We start from the raw sequence: 18,601 nt of genomic DNA, 5'->3' as shown, positions 1-18,601 counted from the left end.
AAAATACTCAGTTATAGGCTGCCAATTGAAGCAGGCATTTTTCCCCATTTGCTGGAGTAAGCTCCACTTGGGGGTTGCCTTCTGTACTCACAAATGCACACAGTATCCCACCTTGCTAGCAGGAAAATCAACAGCTTGAAAACCAAGACAGGAGGGCATTATTGAAATCTGCTTGCACAACCACCCTAAAAAGCAACCTAAAACCTTCCTGCTAACACACATACGTTACATTTTGTATCTAACTACTATTTGTATGATGATTGTCCCCATGACGCTGCATGCAGATGAAGATGATAGTAGTAAAGTTGAGAGTCAAAAAAGTAGAGGGGAGTCAGAGCTCGCTCACCTACAGTATAAAGGTGCTTCAGCTGAGTTAGTGCTTGAAGGGCAAATTCTTTTTTTTTTTTTTCTTTTGCAATCATTGCTTGCTTGACAGGCCCAGACGGAATTACATCACTTCCTAAAACCCATCAAAGAGAGTCCATCTCCTGAAGAAATGCAGCTCAGATGCTCCCCGGCAGGAAACAGGAAATGTAAATGTTTGGGTGAAGCAGGAGCCCTCCGAAGCACCCCTCCGGTGGGAGCGCTGCCAGGGTAGCATGCGAAAGCCAAACCTCATTGCCCTGCTTTCTGCCCTGTCACTGGTTAGAGGATCTGCTGGGAATGGTGAGTAAGAAAGTGCCTTTCGCCTTCTGAGGTGGGACCACGTTTCGTGCCTGCAGCAAAGGGACTGAGACGGAGGGCAACACCCTCCAAACTGAGCCCTGGAAGATCTGTGGGGACTTGCTCTCTGCTTCTTTTAGCTGTGTTTACCTCTCGGTTTTCAGCTGCCTGACTTTTTCAAAGCTTTGACTTCTTTTCTTCAGACCTAATCCCAAACAGCAGAACCAAATCCCACAGTTCTTACATTTCCTAAATTGAAGGTGTGCGGGGAACTGGAGTTTCCACGCTGTCTTGCCAGGTATTTTCATACTGATTTTAATTATTTGTTGTATTTTTTTAACCCCACACCCGTACTATCAGCATGTAATAGCGAAGTTAGAGATGGAGCATTGCTTCCATTCAAAAGCTGACTGGCAGTTTCCGTAGTCCCAGTGCACTGAAACCGGTTTAACAAAAGAACAGATGGTTCCGGAGACAAATATTTTGAACTTTCAGCTGCAGAACAAAGTGACCAGCACCATGCCTGTAGGTCCTGACCTGAAAGGAAGAAAGGCAAATGAAAAAGAAATAAAATGTTGAAGCGTTGGGATGTCATATCAGAGGCTCTTACCTGTTTGCAGGGGGTAGTTTGTTCCACTGGCATTTTGGCAGCCCATGGCTGCTCAAGATAGGCAAGTCTTTTAGTAAATGCTTGCCAGGTGGTGCTTAGATGCATTTTGGTGTCAAACAAATAACTGCTGAAGTGCCTTTATGGACTGGAAGTGTTTATTGCCTCTGTGCTGCTGTTGCAAGCGTGAGCTCCCCAGACAGCTGGGAGAGAGAACTGTCATTGTTTGGCTGTGACTGAACTTCTTCTATTAAGGTTTTAAAATCTGTTACTGAAATAGGTGGTTTGGTATGGCTATTTTTTCCCCTGAAAGGCAGTACTATAAGAAGGGTGTAAAGCTGGGCTGCTGGCTCCTGGTACGCTGCTGAGTTGCTTGTGGTTAGGAGTCTTGATTCACTGTAGGAGTGAGCTCAGTGAGGTACAGAATGGTTTGTTCGTGTCTGTGTTACCACAGCCCTGCTGCATTACAGATGCATTAGGAAAACATGCTTGCAGCACTGAATGTAGCTCAGAATCACAGTGGTCAGGGGAAAAAAACGCTGCTGTGGACAGAGCAAAAAGTAGGAAAACAGGGGCATACCACCAGCAAAACAGAGTGATCAGGCTCCAGCTTCCTGAGCTTATATGCAGTGTACTAATCTCTAGTATGTCATCACCATCTCCACAGAGTGGAGAGATGCCTTACTTCCCAGTGCCCCTAGCCTAGGACTGAGCCCCGACTACCCTTCTTTGAGATGGGCATTAAAGACTGGACAGAGCATCAGGCAGATGTCACATACCAGGTGCCCCACCCACTTCACGCTGCTTTTAGAGACTTCCTCCTGGCAGGTCCACCTTTAAATTCGGGTTGATATTGGAATGATTCCTCCATGGGAGTGAGTCAGTCCTGCCAGAGCTCTCCTCGTCTGCTGTCAGCCCTGGGTCTCCTGAGGCAGTCCTCAGCTGCTGGGAAAGGGGAGGCGAATACACATCCAGAGAAGAATCACAGAATCACAGAATATTAGGGACTGGAAGGAACCTCAAATGATCATCTAGTCCAACCCCCCCTGCAAAATCAGGATCACCTATACCAGATCACACAGAAATGCATCCCGGCAGATTTTGAGTATCTCCAGAGAGGGAGATTCCACAAGAGCAGGGACCCTTGCTCTCCATACAAAGGTGGCTTTTGCACTTAGTCCCAAAATTTACCTGGGATTTACTCTAACTGCAAGGGTAGAAGGGCAAGTAGAGGAGGGGGGAATCTGTGAACTTGGACTTTGGGGGAGAATTGGAGAGGAATGAGTTTATATAGGGGCCTATGTACCATGCAAGCACTGGTGGATCGGGAGCCCGTCCACTAAGGGCATCCTCTCCAGAGGATCCTTTGCTCTTGTCCCTCCTTGTCACAGATTAACAGGGAAGGACCTTTAAAGGAGCTTTTCTGCTTTTTTCCTTCAGTCTCAGACACAGTACACACCTTTAAAGTGGTCTGCTGAGGAAAGGAGGCAGAAGCTCTTGGAGATCTCCCACGTCTCACCTCTACTGTCTAGAAACCATTTACAAAATAGGCAGTAGGAGTATGATTAAATCTTGCAGCACAGACAGATTGAAACCTTTGTTAAGTCCTGTTCCCATAACATGCTGGAGCTATGAAAAACCCTGGCCTTGCCATTTGGATTATTATTAACAGACGTTTTGCTCCTGGCTATGTTACATTTACTCTAAGCCAATATCTCCAAGAGCATGCCTGAGGCATCAGCTCTGGGTACTAGCCCTCTCTCCACCACATAAAGGGGACATTGGGGTTTGTACCAGACCCTTTTCTCTTGCCCATCCCCTTGATCTATGCAGGCAGAAAGCCACCTGAGGAACAGTGTTGGCCTTCCCTCTCTGGCTGATGATGCTACCATGGTGTGTGCTGACCTTAGGAAGTGTTAAGGCCCTTCTACAGCTTATAGGAAAAGGTTCTGACCCTACAGGCATTTCCCAGGGCATGCCATCTCCCTTGTGTTAGGTGAAACATAAAGCAATTGCAGCAGAAGTGGTCTGACATGGGGAGCAAGATAATGCATGAGGGAGAGGAGCTGGAAAGCGTGTGACACTTAAGTGGAAGAGCTGGAATGGCTGCAAGTAGTGCTTCATTTTGGTTGCGTCTCTGCACTACCATTTTGCACTGTCATTCAAAGAAGCGGTGCTATTGAAAATCCAGGTATTCAGCAGCTGTTATCATGAGCACAGGCAGCAACTGTCTTTGGCAGAGAAGTGCCTTTTAGGTGAAGTCCCCTACAAAGCCAAGGTCTCCAAGGAAGCAGTATTTTTGATTTGTTCCCCACTACAGTAATGAACATAAGATTTCATTTGAACCTATCTGAGTCACCTAGTACAATTTTCTAGCAAAGCAGCAATGTAAGAAATGAGGATTTACTACCTCCTCTCTTTCCAAAGTGCAGCCTCTTAAAAAGCAGATGAAAAACCCTCCTACTGAGCACATCAATTCCTTTGCTTCTTTCCTTCTTTCCTTCCTTCCTTCTTTCCCTCTATATGTTTTATCCATACACATGTATTTCCGCTGTAGTCTATTTAAGTGCTTCATGGACTTTTCAGAAAATTCCTCCTTTATATCAACAAGGTTGTAATGCTAAATTTCAGTCAGGGACCCCAGTCGATTTCTGGTTTTATGATAGCTGGACATACAGTGGCGCTTTTGAATCTTTAATTTCAGAGTCATCTTGAGAGCAAAGAGCACTGAGAGATTTGCATCTCTATGAGGTCACAGGGGTATCACTGATGCAGGACTAGAAAGCCACAAGATTAAGTGGACACAACTAAATGCATAATTTGGTCCAGAAAATCTCTAGTACTAGGGGTCAGAAATGAGATTATGGGTTCACAGTGTGAGGCGAAGAAGTGTGACTGAATTTGTAACACCAGCAGTTAATGCAGCTGGATGGAAGTACAGTCAGGAGACAGCAGTTCCCATCATCTATAAATGAACTTGCACAGCTGTTTCCCCTTTCAAGTTATACCTAGATAGCACTTTCTAAGCACCCCATTTTAATAGGATCTTGTCTGCAGATCAGCCATCCTGAAATGTTTGTGCTCCCTCATCAGAGGAGCATATGTATCCAACAGCTAGCCTGCAGGCTTTTCACAATTCCTCTTCCAGCCAGACTGACAGGCAGGACCTGCCACAACAAGCAGCTGGGCAAGCCATAGCCACGGCAAGGAACAGCCCTTCTTACAGCAACGTGAAATACAGGAGAGGAACAGAACAAGCATGAGTCAAGCAATAGGCAAGAGGATCATACGGACCATGTGGAGCGATATGACTATACCACCAAAAGCAGTGTGTGTACAGAGCAGAGTGATACAGGGTGTGGTAACTTTACACCAGCATCTGCAGCTTTATAGCCTCTCATGAACCTTCCTTTCACTGCACTTTTATAGCTTATAGAGAATTTTGAAGAGAAAAAAATCCTCTCAAACAATAGGCCTGACTACCCCATTAACTTAACTCTTGCTTTTCCTTTATCCCACCTCTTTTTCTTCTATAAGTAGGTACTGTAGTGTAATTTGAAAAATTCCCTTCAGAGACCCCAGCCCTTGAGTCTGATGAGATGGCATCAGGGAGACTGATGGTTTCACAGCAGAACCAAATGTGCTGACTGCTGGCTATTTTCCTTTGCTGTGCTTCCAACTGAAATCAGAAACCTGTTTGCCCACTTACTTCATCACGGAATGATGAACCTCAGAGGAAGAAATGCTGCAGTAACAGAAAAGTTGTTTGTTTGTTCAAGATGCAGTTGTTTGCACTACACTCTGTAAAGCTGCTTGGTTTATTCAGCTCCCTCTGTTTCTCTTGAAAGACAGGCTTCAGCACACCTCCAAAACACATGCAAAGTCCATCAGTAATCCAATCATATGATTAAAATAGAAAATATTGAATAATCTCTTATACCATGGTATCGACATACAGGGACATAGCCTTTTTGCATTTTGTAAGAACTGTAATGGAACCTTTCTTGAACCACTGCTAGTGCTTGTTCAGGCATTTAGGTGCCCTGAGGACCAGAGCCCTTAATATCTCAGTGATGAAAATCTGAGGACTTCATGGATTCCAGCTTCCTGTTTACCAGTTCCAGCTCTGCCTAGCTCTCCATCAGAGTTGGACACACTTGCGTGCCAGTCCCTCTTGCTTTCGCTCTTGAAAACAAGGAAAGTGGCAATATGGGCTGGGCCGAAGTAGTGGTGTGCTCCTATCCACTTCCCTTTACATGGGGAGAAGTGTCCAGCACGTATACTACATGTGGTCCAGGCAAAGCTGGAACCAATGCTGTTGTAATGTGCCTGCTCCTTGACTGAGATATGCAGAAGGCTGAGTATGGATGTTAGAAACCATGACAACATAGTGACAACAGTGTGAGGCTGAGCACAACAAAAGGAAGTGCACAAGCTTTGCAAAGTCAAGGAGATACCTATATAGTCAGATGTGACTTGTTCCTTCTTCTACTCTACTGGCTTTGGTTTTCCAGCCTGAATGTATGGTATGCTATGGTGTGGTGTGGCATGGCGTGGCGTGGCGTGGCATGGTCAGACTCCCTTTTGGAGGGAGCTAGTATATCTCCGCAAGATGAAACCCAAGCATAGCTGACAAGACAGCTCATGGTATGAATGACCACTGCAAATCTGCCTGCCTCCAGGCATGGAGAAAATGTTTGAATAGCATCTCACAGACTCTCTGACTTTCAGGTGCTCTCCTGCCCTGCTCCAAACCATGCAATTGTCCACCTTTCACTCACCCTGCAAAACAGCTGCAACACCACCTGCTTGCTATTTTGAGCACTTTGAATTGCAACAGCTACCTTGGGGGCAATCACATTGGTCCCACATGTTCCAGGCAGCTGGCTGTGATGAAAACTGCACCTACATCAGGAGGCCTAAGTCTGTCCCTCCCCACCAGGCTGGAGGTACAAATCCTCCCTGCATGCAAGCCAGGTGCATGTCCACACAGATGCAGGTCTTGATTTTCCTGCCACATAAAAAATGTGATGTGTGGGTGGCCAAAGAGTGAGAGCAGCTCCTGTGTGACAGGTAAGGCATCCCTCAGGCATGAGCTCTAGTCCTCAGAGGTGACAGGCAGAAGAGCTGGAGGGGGATGTGTTAATGCAGCAGGTGAAACACAGGAAATAAGAGCAATATCCTTGCAAGAACATTGTGCAATTGTCTGCCTTTATACTGAAAGATGTGTTTAATTCAGTTGGAGAAAATATCTCTTCAGAAGAAATGGCCTTCACAGAAGAGATGCTGTTTCATCCCCAGAATTATGCAATGTGAACAAAAATACATGGCAGCGAGGTCACTCCCTGTGATTTGCTATTTTCTTTGTCTAGAGACTAGAAGAGGTAATTCTATTTCACAGAGAGACAAATGATGTGAAATCTGCCTTATAGCTCAGAAACAGGCAAATAAAAAGTGCCAGAGACATTGGAAAAGTCTCTCTTGGAAATCAAGCACAGCATACACTGCAGCTTGAAGTTTAGCGCCGCAGTTAATGAGGTGTGACAGTTAGCTTTTGCTTTAAAGTCACATCATGCTTTAGACATGCGAAAAATCCATTTCAGCTCTAAGAGTAAATGAAAAATATGGCATTTCCCCCACACCCTTCCCTATTTGTATTATTTTAAGCAGCAGGCTTGTCCTTGTCATCATGTCAAATGTGGCAGATGACAACTTTCAAAGGCAATGGCTAGAGGAGGAAAATGAAACAAGGGTATCCAAGTGGTCCAGAGAGGCTGCGGTGGTCCATCAGCTCCACCAGTGGCATGGTCCATCACACCACAGTCTGCAGTATGGCCATCTCTAGTGATACCTCACTGCTTTGTGCAGCAGCAATTGTAATGGAGTGGCCACAGGCACCAGGGACTATGAAATACCTTGGGATAGAAAAGTCAAGTGGCCAGACTAATAAAGGAGAGGAGCTCTTCCTCCCATCCTCTGCAATAGGATTAAGGATAGACAGCAGATCACGAGAAGGGATGGAGGAGCATACATCATTAGCTTCAAGGGAGGCAGAGAATGTGTTTTGCTCCTGACTGAAATGCTAAGCAGAGAAGAAAGCTACAGAGAGACTATGAATATAAAGTGCTTTGCCACTGAAAAGCTAACATTTTCATTGTCATATCATGTTGAAAGGGTTTGGTGGGCTTTGCAGTATTAAATGCTGTATTGAAGTATCAGGTGTAATTTCTTAAGTATTAAAATTCTTCCCTAGTTTTTAGGAAAGGCTGAAACAATCAGGTGCCTAAGTGATGAGCACAGCATAAAAATCTAGATAAATCAATACTGTCACACTCAAATAAGTTTACTTGTTTGGAATTGGGTTTCCTGGAGTACGGTCTCATGAGATACTCATCTCCTCTTTAAGAAAAAAATGACAGGACAGGAGATGCTGCAGAATGGACGAGGCAAGAGATAGCGCTCTAATCCCAGTTTTCCTCTCTCCTGTGCCATCCCTGGGAAGGACAGCATCCCTGCCCTTCTGATTCCTCATTTGTAAAACGGAGATAACCGCTCATCTCTCAGGGCCATTATGAAGATTAATGTGTTTACAAAAGCATTTAAAATGCTAAGTACTTTTGGTTCCAGTCCTGTGAGATTGGAAATGCCAGAACTGAGGTGCTGAAAACCTAAAGCTCTTTCTAACTCTAGTGGAAATATGGTTGCCCAGCACTATACAAGAACGGGGAGAAATATGTCATTGCAAAAGTCATGAAATCCATTCCTGCATTATTGCATAAAATGAGAGCTGCACCATGCCAGCATTGGATCTGAAAGGGCAGGTAATACAAAAGTGATCATTTAATTTCATGCAAAGAAAATTAGAGAAGGCTTTGCATTTAGGAATAAATTGGTGTAATTTATCTAAGGACTGATTCCTGCGTCTTTGTCTACAACCAGATGTTTGGCAGCAGTGTGAAAAACAGTATCAGCTCAGAATTAGCTGCACTTCTGTTAAACTTTGAACTCCATGACAGTCAGCGTAGACTCTTAATTAGCCTCAACACCCCCCTTCTTTCACTATTACTGATGTAGCCAAGTTTAGCCACTTCTCTTGCAAAATGCATGTTAAATGAAACCAAAACCTACATAAAGTTTCAAAACCATTTGTCTTAGCTTTTGTGAAGACTAACCAGCACTGACTCTTTACCAAATTCTCCTCCGGCCAGCCCATGGGATCAGACAGAGGAGCTGTTAATTTCATGTGTATCCAGTAAAGTACCTGTGTTACTACTACCTTTTCTAGTCCATACAGAAGTCAAAGTCAGCAGCTTCTGCAGACTTCAGACTTCCTTCACTAATTCTGTTTTTCACAGTGAAACATGTTTAACAAATTTGAGAAAAGCATAGAAACAAGGATATGAGTGAGCCAGAGGAATTTGTGAACCATAGACGATGGTCTCCCCAAAGGGAGTACTAACTCTTTTGGTGAGGGTAGGGATGAAAGAGATTGCTGCTGTACGCACCAAAGCTGAGGAGCAAAGCAGGTTGGAGTGGTTCACTGAGAAGCACAAGAGTGAGACCAGGTGCCAACCTGCAGGAAAAAAGTCTGTGTGAGACATCTGTGTGCAGAAAAGCCACACATGCTGATGTGTGCCAGTAAACTCCAGCTGACAAATGTGAACAGGACTGGTAAGATCTGGTGACAGATTTGTAGTTCTACATCTGATGCCCAAGACTTCAAATCTGTGTGTATGGGGTATCTGCTAATTTTGGTTTTTAAGACATCAGATCAAAAATACATATTAATGCTGTGCACTTTGACTCACTGATGATAATAGCAATAAAATCCTGAAAATGCTAAACTGTCCTCATATATTTGGCAGGCTCTGAAAATGATGGCTCAGGAGATGGATTGCCGATATTACCCACCGTTGCGGTAACGCCTCCTCCTGCTACACCTCCTTCAACCACGGGTGACCACGAGCCAGTACTTGTCACTGCAAGCACTGTTGAAAGCAGCTTTGAAACAAGTACTCCAAGTACTGAATTGAATGTTGAGAACAATCAGGACAGCCTAGAAGCAGCAGAACATTCTATCTTAATATACATTGTCCCCCTTGTGCTGTTGGTCCTGCTGCTGCTGCTGATCATATTTTTTGTAATGCACCATAAAAGGAAAAAGTCTAAGCAAGGTAAATTTGTCTTCTCATGCATCAGAAGGGTATTTTTAGGATGTGCTCAACATTAACAAAATGTTATTTGGAGGCCTGGGATACCACATCTAGGATGTACTTCTCTAGTTGTAGATGCATATTTGATGGATGGGGAAAAGGGTCTACCCTTGGCCAGCAGTATCTGGGCAAAAGTCTTTCCTTGGGCAGGAGCTAGCTCTGTTTTTTGCCTCCTCTTGCCCACACTGCACACCCATGGGAGCTGTGGCACTGAGGTCCAACTCCCAGCTATACCAGGTACAGCATATGGGTGTAACTGTCTGCCTGCAAAGACTTCTGCTTTTATGTTTAATCACTTCATATAAGATGAATTTGATGTTTCTATTGCCTAGACTGCTCACAAGGTCTAGGTTCCTCTGCTTGGGGCTTCAATAGAATAAGAACAAACAAAAGCATTTTAAGGAACACTTTTAAGGGATCCTGTAGGGTGGTGGCAGATATGAAGATATCACAATAAAAGAACTAGGAATCCTGTGATCAGACCGCCTGGGAGCTGTGACAGGGAAAGCAGCACTTCAGGACAGTACCTTGATATACTAGCAAAGAAATTGGAAACTCGGAGTGCCAATCCACAAGAAACAAACCAAGATGTCATATTAAAGCCACACAGCTGGCAAGTGAAGTCCTGAAATGGTAGTATCAGCATTTCTACACAAGAGTGCATCTGTAAGCTCCTCAGCCTGCAGACATGACTTACTTTCAGCATAGGTTTCAAATCTTTTTTTTCAGGTCATTTTTCACCTGCACATTTTTAGGATCATTATCATAGCAAACTCTGAATTCACAACAAACACCTAGTTACCTGTCTCTTTCTGGATGACCCAAAATGCAGGTACACCCTTCAGAGGGATGGAAAATGTAATACCTTGCAGGAGCACAATTCTGGGATCTCTTGCCCTGTGCCTATTGCATGAAGCTGGGATTTTGGACATTCTCAAGGCAGGAACAGATGGCTCCCTAGAGTGTCACTGCAGTCAGGGAATGTGCTGGAATAAGTGGGGAGGTGTCAGCTCCCATTGGCAACAATTAATTAAAAATAGGCTAATTTAAGACAATATACAAAGTGAATCCTATGTGTTGTTCTTGGGGTTTTTTGAGGGCTAAAGCTTTTCAGTCACTTAATTCCTGTATGCAAAGTTATTTATCTGCATAATGGTTGTTACACTTTTTTTCTCCCCCACACTTGCTTTGTCTTAAGGTCCTAACTAGCTTTTGACATCTGGCTAGTTCAGCTTCATTTGCCGAGCCGAGATTTAATCTGCCATGCAAGTCCATCTCCCCCATTCTTCTCTCCATGAGCAACTCCCAGAGTCTCCCAGCAGAGCTGGATTGTCTGTGTGCATTCTGCCTGGCAGTAAAATGTCCTAATGCTTCCAATAAACAATTTGTTTGCAGGAGTGGTTCCTTTTCAGGATACCATTTCTCTCACGACATCTGTTTTGCTCAGGGAAGTGTGCATCTGCAAGGTCCTGCCCGCTGCAGCGCTAGCAGCCGGTTTCCTCCCAGCATGGCTGTGCTAATAATGAGCTGCTTGTCATGTGTTCAAGATTAAAAATAATGGGTTCCTCTGAAAATTACAAACAGGTTGAGATGATTTGTCTTTCATCTACAAGTTAACTATGATGGCTTTTGAAAATGCAACTTGTTTTACGTGACCCTATTAAAGGCTTGTTTGCAGTCTGTATATACAAAGAGCAGAACTATGAACACCAAATTTTTTCTTTTCCAGATGAGCTGGGGAGCGAAAATGTGAAAAGGTAAAGTTTATGAATATCACTTTAAAAAAAAATTATTCTTTAAATCTTAATGGGATTTTATAATTTTTATTTCCGTCACCATGTGTTTTAATGTAATTTTACACTGAACACTATTACTGTTTGCCATCAGTTGCTCCAGTTAACAACCTCTAGAGGTGGCTAAAGTGTGACTTCAGTATCTCATTGAAAGTGTAAGACTCGAGCAGGAGAAAAGAAAACAGCAAGAGCCGTCCACAGGCACCCAGTACCCACAGCTGCCACTACACCTGCTCTAGACACTCCCAGCTCCACCAGCCTCCAGACGTACAAGATGCCTCATGAGCAAAAGGGATCAGTTCCCAAGCTCATTGCTCTTTCACTACTCATAATAAACTCTGTGTCTTGCTCCCCTGTTTTACAAGTTTGTCTTCTCACTCTGAGATAAGTCAGAAAGACTCGCCCAGCTGCTGTGGAAGCAATGCCTTAGCTGATGGGAAAACAAGCAAAAAACTTGCATAGGTCTTATTAGACTAATAATTTTTATCATGACTTTATAGTAAGCTATGTGTCCCTGATCAATGCTACTAATGTTACTGAATTGGCTTCACAGGGAAAAAAGAGTTTTTTTCTATTTTTTTTTTTCCTACCATGCAACTCCAGGGATGATCAACAAAAGGAAAAAGCTAAATGGAGGTATTTGAATAAATTATCTTTTCTTTTGAAGTTGCTGCCAATGTCAGTCACAGCTAGGATGAAACTTTAGGCCCTCCACTTTTATCACTGGAGTGACAGGATTTTTGACATGTTCCCGCAGGGCAGAGACAAACTATTTTATTTTTCAGTTGTCTATTTACAGTAGGGACACTTCTGGAATAGCTGCAGCTCTGGTGTACCCTGGAATGTACTGTCTGGGTCCCTCACCATGTGATGTCCCAGTCAGCCCTACCTCCGCCTGGAACCGGCATCTCACCACCGCTCCTTCACATCTTTTTGTGGCCATTTTGTTCACACCCATCAAGCTGAAGTCTTCTCAAATTACTAGGCTAGGATGGCTTTCCAGACTTCATATGTGTGTCTGGAATTATGAAAGATTCATGCAAAAATACTACACTGTAAGTTATTTGAACTAAGCATTTTTTGTAATGCCTTTTTTTCTCCTCTCAAGTCCTATTTTTGAAGAAGACACCCCCTCTGTTATGGAGATAGAAATGGAAGAGCTTGATAAATGGATGAACAGCATGAACAAAAACGGTACACGGTAACCCCTTTACTCCATCATCTCTCTCTTTCTAGGTGGGGTAGATCCCATGCATCTAAAAACAAAATCAATGGAAGACATTTTGTGTATGTGCCACTGCTTTTCCTACAACATTTTTAGCTGTGTTCTTGGCTCCCAGATACTAAAATAACAGCACAAATGTCGTGGGTAGAATTGTTCAGAGGAGTATTTTAGTTTGTGTGGGGGCTTATTTTTAACATATGATGGAATACCATAAATGTTTTGTTTTGCCAGTAGACACTTCTGTTAAATACATGTGTAGCTGTGAACAGTATTTTTATTTTTAAATATACATTTTAAATGCTAAATACTAATTTCTCCAAAGCATTTAGTCCTTGTAGAGTTTCTATAGTTCTGCACTTCACGCTGTGCTATTGCAGAAGAAACACATATTTACTCGTGGTTTAGACCACTATTTACCTATAACTGCTGCCAGGATCCTATGAATACATTTCTTAGCTCTTTATGCCCTTTTACTCACTTGCTGTCTCTACCACATGAAATGCAGGCTGCTCTTTGCTGCCAGCACTGTTCACCATTGACATCCTCTGTGGCAAGTCTATCAGCCCATTCAGCAATTAATACCTGTGACAACTACCACCAGCAGCATCTTCAGCTCCTTATTTCCTTCTGAGCATTTTGTATTTTTAAGCCCATTTGCCTCCCAACTGAAGTCTCCCCAGTCAAAATTTCTAAAAGGCCCTGCATCCTCTTTGAAGGCTCTCCTCAGAATAATGCAGATGTTCAGTAAACCGGGAATTAACCAAGGCCTGATTTTGAACTGCTAGCAGCTTTTCACTGGCAAGGAAATGCTGAACTCCTGATATTTTCTTCATTCCTGGTCCCTTGCCTTATATCCAAACGGCTCATTTGCCTGACCTTCTAGGGATGCTTTGTTTTTCAGGACATAAAACTCCTTGGGGCATTTCTTTGTGTTAACACAATGCTCCACATGATGGAGTTTTGACCTTCGCGGTCTGTAAATTCTAGTAGAAAACATGTGCTAAGCAGCAGTGCTGAAAGAGAGACATTAAATATAGTCTAGTACCCAGGGAATAGTATTTTTAATTCTGTGGACAGAAAGGAGCAAATACTTCACATACATGAGTTTTTAAATTGTTTGTTTGTTTGTTTTTATTAGTGTTCCCTGAGTCCCAACCCCAAATTCCCAGCTGGATTATAAAGCATAAGTGCAAGTATAAGCACTGGAAGGTCAGAAAATAGTACTCCTCATGGTAGTTTATAGGAAACAATCCTCAAAAGTTGTTCATGTGTATAGGTGTACATAAACCAGCTACACTACATAAAACAAAGATGTTACAGCCACACCCATCAAAGGCAAAGAGGATTTAAACCACATAACATTTATGCTATGGGGATCATGCAGATTTTACAGAGAAAAGGGCACAGAAGAGCATCTGGAGTTTTGCATTCTAGAGGAACTGCATGATAGAAGCTGATGCAACTTCTGAAAGAAATGTAGAATGGCCCAAAGTAACCACAGTCTTTTTTCTTACTCTTTTTAAGCTGACTGTGAATGTTTGCCTACTGTAAGAGAAGAAGAAAAGGAATCAATTGCCAACCCAAGGTACTTTTAGTGCATTATATTTGAAGAAATATGGTCAATGTAATTCCAAAATTAGATAATATTTTTAAGATGTCATTATAAGTATAGTGATCCTTTGGTCTATTTAAGTTCTAAAGTTTTTATGTATGGGGATTTTGAATTTAACTGACACAAAATGTTTGACACATTTCTAAGCTGGTCTCTGCCTGTAAACTGCACCACTAAATATTCTTGTGGTTGTAAACCTGTGTGAGACAAACAGATGGCACAGATGGAGTTTCATTTGCTGATCAGACTTTAATCACAGTTTCCCAAGGTGTTAATACAAGCATTCAGCATAGCTTCCTTGGCACTCTGCACCCACACAGATATCCATCTCTCTTCTGCCACCAGGTGCCTATAGGTCCCTGAGACACTGCCAGATGTTTTGTCTGGAACTGTGACCAAGCAGGGGCTTGTCTGACCCTAAGAGAAACTCAAAGGATCTTCCTGGTGCCCCTGTGCAGTGCTCCTCTGGAGCTGGCACTACTTCACGGTCCAAGCAGAGATCCCAGAAGGATGCAAATCCACAATCCTAACAGCTTGTAAACTTTCTGGCTGCCTTCCTCAGGACTTTGGCCAGAACTCCTAAAGCCCTCTTTAACTCCCATTTTCCCTAATTAAAAATTCTGGTTCCAGCTGGAAACAAGGGGCTTGCCTGCACGCTTGGGTTGCAGCTGCATTTTGAGGAGGGAGCAAAGCGGCTCCTCTGTGCCAGGTTAAAATAATAATCATCAGTTGAACTATCCTGTGTGCCAGGAAAATCCCTGGTGCAGTGGAAGCAACAGAAAAGCAGGCAAAGCTGGGAGCAGGGAGGGTAGCAGCAGGAGGTATTCCCTATCCCATAGCACTAGGTAACTCAGCTCATCATCCCTCTCTGACAGAGCTGCAGCTCCCATTGTAGACCATCATAGTGTCTTCCTCCCCTCTTCTGAGCTCCCTTACCCAGGAGTGAAATAGTGGTGTTAAATCACCACTGCTGAAGAGTTTGCAACTCAGTTACTTCAAAGATGTAGTTTCAGGGTAGCTTTCGGATGAGGCTGCTTCACCACAGTTATTTGTATTTAAAAGGCTTCTGCTTACACCTGTTGCAAGAGAAATTACTGTGTTGTGGGGGCTTTTTTGTTGTTGATTTTTTGTCTGGTTGGTTTGTTCTTTTGTGGTTGGTTGGTTGTTTTGGTTTGGTGTTTGTTTGTTTGTTTGCTTGTTTTTCTTCCCAGTGAAAGACATCAATCCAAGGTTCTAGATGCAAGCAAATGCAGTATTTTACCTTGAACATCTGGAAAAGATGCTGGATTTACTGACCACCTGGGTCTTCCCCTCCAGCCTCTACATGATAACCCACAGTGAGAAAATCAAGGAGAGGCAGCTTGCATATTGGTTCTCTAAAAACAGATTTGCTGAGCATACCACTATAGGAAGTATAGGACAAAACAGACTTGAGCCATATGATAACCTAAGCAGAAGTTAGTTATAGTATAAAAGACTTTTTTTAGGCACAATGACACTCTAAGCATTAAAGTTACTTTCCAAAACTTAAACAGTTCACTTTCAGAAGAAAAATCATCATGACCAACTAGCTTGAGATAACATTTAGATACCATCCTTACTAATGTGCCTTTGTACTGGATTTGTATTAACCCCCCTCAGAGGGTGGGGTTTGTGCTCCTGACTGGCAAAAGGTGTCTTTGGGCTACACCCTACCTCAGGTTCCCCATCAGTAAAATAGATAATTGCCATTTCAAAACCCTAGATAGTGAGGCTTAAGCCTTCAAACGAAATTTTACATGAAATTTTGAAACATGCTGCATGACAAAGCAAAAAGGTAACTGAAGTAGGATTTCCTGATTATTTCTGCAATTGAGCCTTATCAGAGCAAGATCTGCTGCTTATCCTGAACAAACTCTTAGCTGAAAAAATAACATCAGAAAGAGAACTACATATGGATAAACATTTATTTTAAGCAGCTCTTTTGAGCAGGAAAATTGAAGGACTGTAAAATAAATTGAAACAAAACTATTACTGTGGCAAAAATTTGTACTCTTGAGTATCAAGGCTGCAGATTTGTGTATGAGAGGCAAGACATGACAGCCCAGGTTCCTTTGTAGGTGGAGGTCACCTAACTTGCACATGAGACAAGTTAATTTGAAAAACAAACAAACAAACAAACAAAAACCTTGCCTAAAAACCAGAGAACCACAAAAGTTCCCCAGCCATGCTGAGGCTGAGGTTCCTGTCCCATGCAAACAGGAGGAGTGAGCAGGACAGGCAGGCACAGAGGTGGCAGGCAAGAGCTGATGTTTTTGTAGTGCACAAGTCACGCATGACCAGTCTCTTCTCTGGGGACCTCCCCTGGCAAAACAGAAGTGCCACCTGTCCTGTTCATAGCATAGGTCTTTGTAGGCTGCCAAGTATGATGAGCAATGCTCCTGTGCTCTATCACACCTCCCAGAGTGGATTTGCTTTCTCTGGGTACTGCTAGTTGCCCTCTTAGTATTTCTGTCCAAGAAAGGGTGACTCTTTCTTATAGAGAGAAGTTCTAGGTAGGGAATAAGTCAGTAGAGAACAAAATACTTCTTTCCCACACTGCCTAAGTTTAGCAAGGCATTTAAAAAAAACATGTGAAATATTATTATGAGTGGCCCTTTTAACTGCAGAGACAGTTTAAACCCCTTTTGTTAATGCTGACTGAAATCTAACCAATAAAAAAATAAACAAAAGGCACATTGTCAAAGTTGTCATGAACCAAGCATTACTAAGAAAGTGCTAGGCAGCAAGCTAGCTAGGGAGAGACCAGTGGGACAAAGGGAAAAACCACGGTATGAGGTCAAATTTAGTACAAAAATTCTCTCTGTGAAAAATTATTCTCACCAGTAGGAAGAGGGCAGTTTGACTGCTCAGTTCTCACCTGGGAGCAGGAGGAAAGATGGACTGGGTAGCCACTAATCAGCAGAGAAATCAAACCAGCCCTTGCTGCCAGTATCTAGCGCCGCAGATGGGGTCCTTTCACATATTGCAGGGCTGATACATTTGCCTTCTGATAACATCTTCTCATGGACTTGAGAGATACTCTTGCATATTATTTCTTGCTGAGACAACTAACCCAAAAACATGACAGTGGTGTGGGTTTTTTTCTTTTCCATATATACACAGCGATGGCGAATCATGAAGTTGGAACAGTGAAGAACTGGGTAAAGGGAAGCACCACACAAGCTAATGATCTCCCAGATACTGGAAGAACTGGATTTAAATATAATTCATCTCAAAAGGACAGAGAAGAAAATGGGTTTGATGTGTTCTGCCATATAGTATTCAGAAAAGAAACATGACCAAGGGGAGCAAAAGCAGCCCCAAAACAACAACAAAAAACCAAACCAAAACAAGCACACATACAAACAAACCCCAACAACAACAAAGATTAAAAAAGGAAAGCACTATTACAAGATTAGGGGCTGATTTAAATTCCTTCTGCAATGAGATTCATCACAAATCAAGAAAAGCCTCTTTTCCCTGCCTCATCCCAAAAGTCTGCAAAACTGTCCAAATTTCTGTCTAGCTCTTCAGTTGTGTATCATGCAGAACCACTTCTGTTCCCAGTTTGGTGGGTTTCTTTGTATTTTTTGTAGTTTGTTTTGCTCATTCATTTTAAAATATAAATGGCATCCATAATTCTGGAGTACTCAGGTTTGATGGATGTGAAGCTCATACTTGTGCAATGTTTGTTTTTCAATGTGTTTTTTTGGTAATGGAGCACTGATCGCACGTGACTTCTGCTGGAAAGGTACCAGGCTGGGACTGACAGCTCAGGTCTGAGGACAGACAGAGCAGCTGAAAAGCCTCTCAAAGGATTTGATGGGAACAACTGCAGCCAAACGAAGGCGTGATCTTTGCAACATGCTTTTTGGATTTCAAATTAAAGGCCTTGTAGAAAAAATATTCTGAGATTGCCTTTCAGTTTATCTTTACAGATTAGTTCCCTGGGCCAGCTTTCACATTTAACTATCCTCTCTGCCCTGTGCTGTTCTTTAACAGCCACGTACTTCAGGAATATTCAGCTTGAAACTCGTTTGTTTGTTTTAAGAGAGGTTGAAAAATTGAACACCTAAATACTCATACCAAACAGAAATGTAGGTGAATATGTGTTCTGCAATAACAACTTGGCTGAGTTTTTCAGTAAGGTTTCTGCTTTTTCTTGTTTGGAGTACTGAGCTTGAAGTATCTGAAAGATAGACTTCTAAATATGCCTGGTCATCTTTGATCACACCAAGAATAAAATAATAAATCAGACTCCTGAGATACCTCAAGGTGGGAAGATAAATATCATAATCATATCCATTGGTTGGAGGTGGCATATCTCATGGATGTAGTTCAAATATGTAACACAACCAAAAGTGAATCCTGGTCTGTGCAAAGCTTTACTCTCCTTATTTAAGATATTAAATTCCTTTTCTACCATATCTCATATCCCATCCTGTCATATCCTTCCTATCCTTATCC

At 42.7% G+C, this 18,601-nt stretch overlaps 1 protein-coding gene across 1 annotated transcript; it reads left to right on the top strand.

The window, feature by feature from the left end:
• Positions 1 to 491: 491 nt before the first annotated feature.
• On the top strand, positions 492 to 17,434 carry TMEM154 (transmembrane protein 154). The gene is made up of 6 exons (XM_009898825.2): positions 492 to 666; positions 9,136 to 9,444; positions 11,213 to 11,240; positions 12,385 to 12,470; positions 14,026 to 14,086; positions 17,258 to 17,434. Exons 1-6 carry the CDS (start codon positions 600 to 602, stop codon positions 17,271 to 17,273), a joined length of 567 nt encoding a protein of 188 aa, XP_009897127.2. The 5' UTR covers positions 492 to 599; the 3' UTR covers positions 17,274 to 17,434.
• Positions 17,435 to 18,601: the final 1,167 nt, after the last annotated feature.

This window comes from Dryobates pubescens, chromosome 1 (assembly GCF_014839835.1).
Source record: "Dryobates pubescens isolate bDryPub1 chromosome 1, bDryPub1.pri, whole genome shotgun sequence".
Taxonomy (NCBI): Eukaryota; Metazoa; Chordata; class Aves; order Piciformes; family Picidae; genus Dryobates; species Dryobates pubescens.
This window is presented reverse-complemented; position numbering and strand designations above follow the sequence as displayed.

What these genes read in the sequence shown, in the direction of transcription:
- TMEM154 (XM_009898825.2), top strand. Translation starts at nt 600, where the DNA reads ATGCGAAAGCCAAACCTCATTGCCCTGCTTTCTGCCCTGTCACTGGTT. An exon ending in GGGAGCGAAAATGTGAAAAG is followed by an intron (nt 11,241 to 12,384) that starts GTAAAGTTTATG and finishes TCTCCTCTCAAG; the next exon opens with TCCTATTTTTGAAGAAGACA. An exon ending in GAACAGCATGAACAAAAACG is followed by an intron (nt 12,471 to 14,025) that starts GTACACGGTAAC and finishes ACTCTTTTTAAG; the next exon opens with CTGACTGTGAATGTTTGCCT.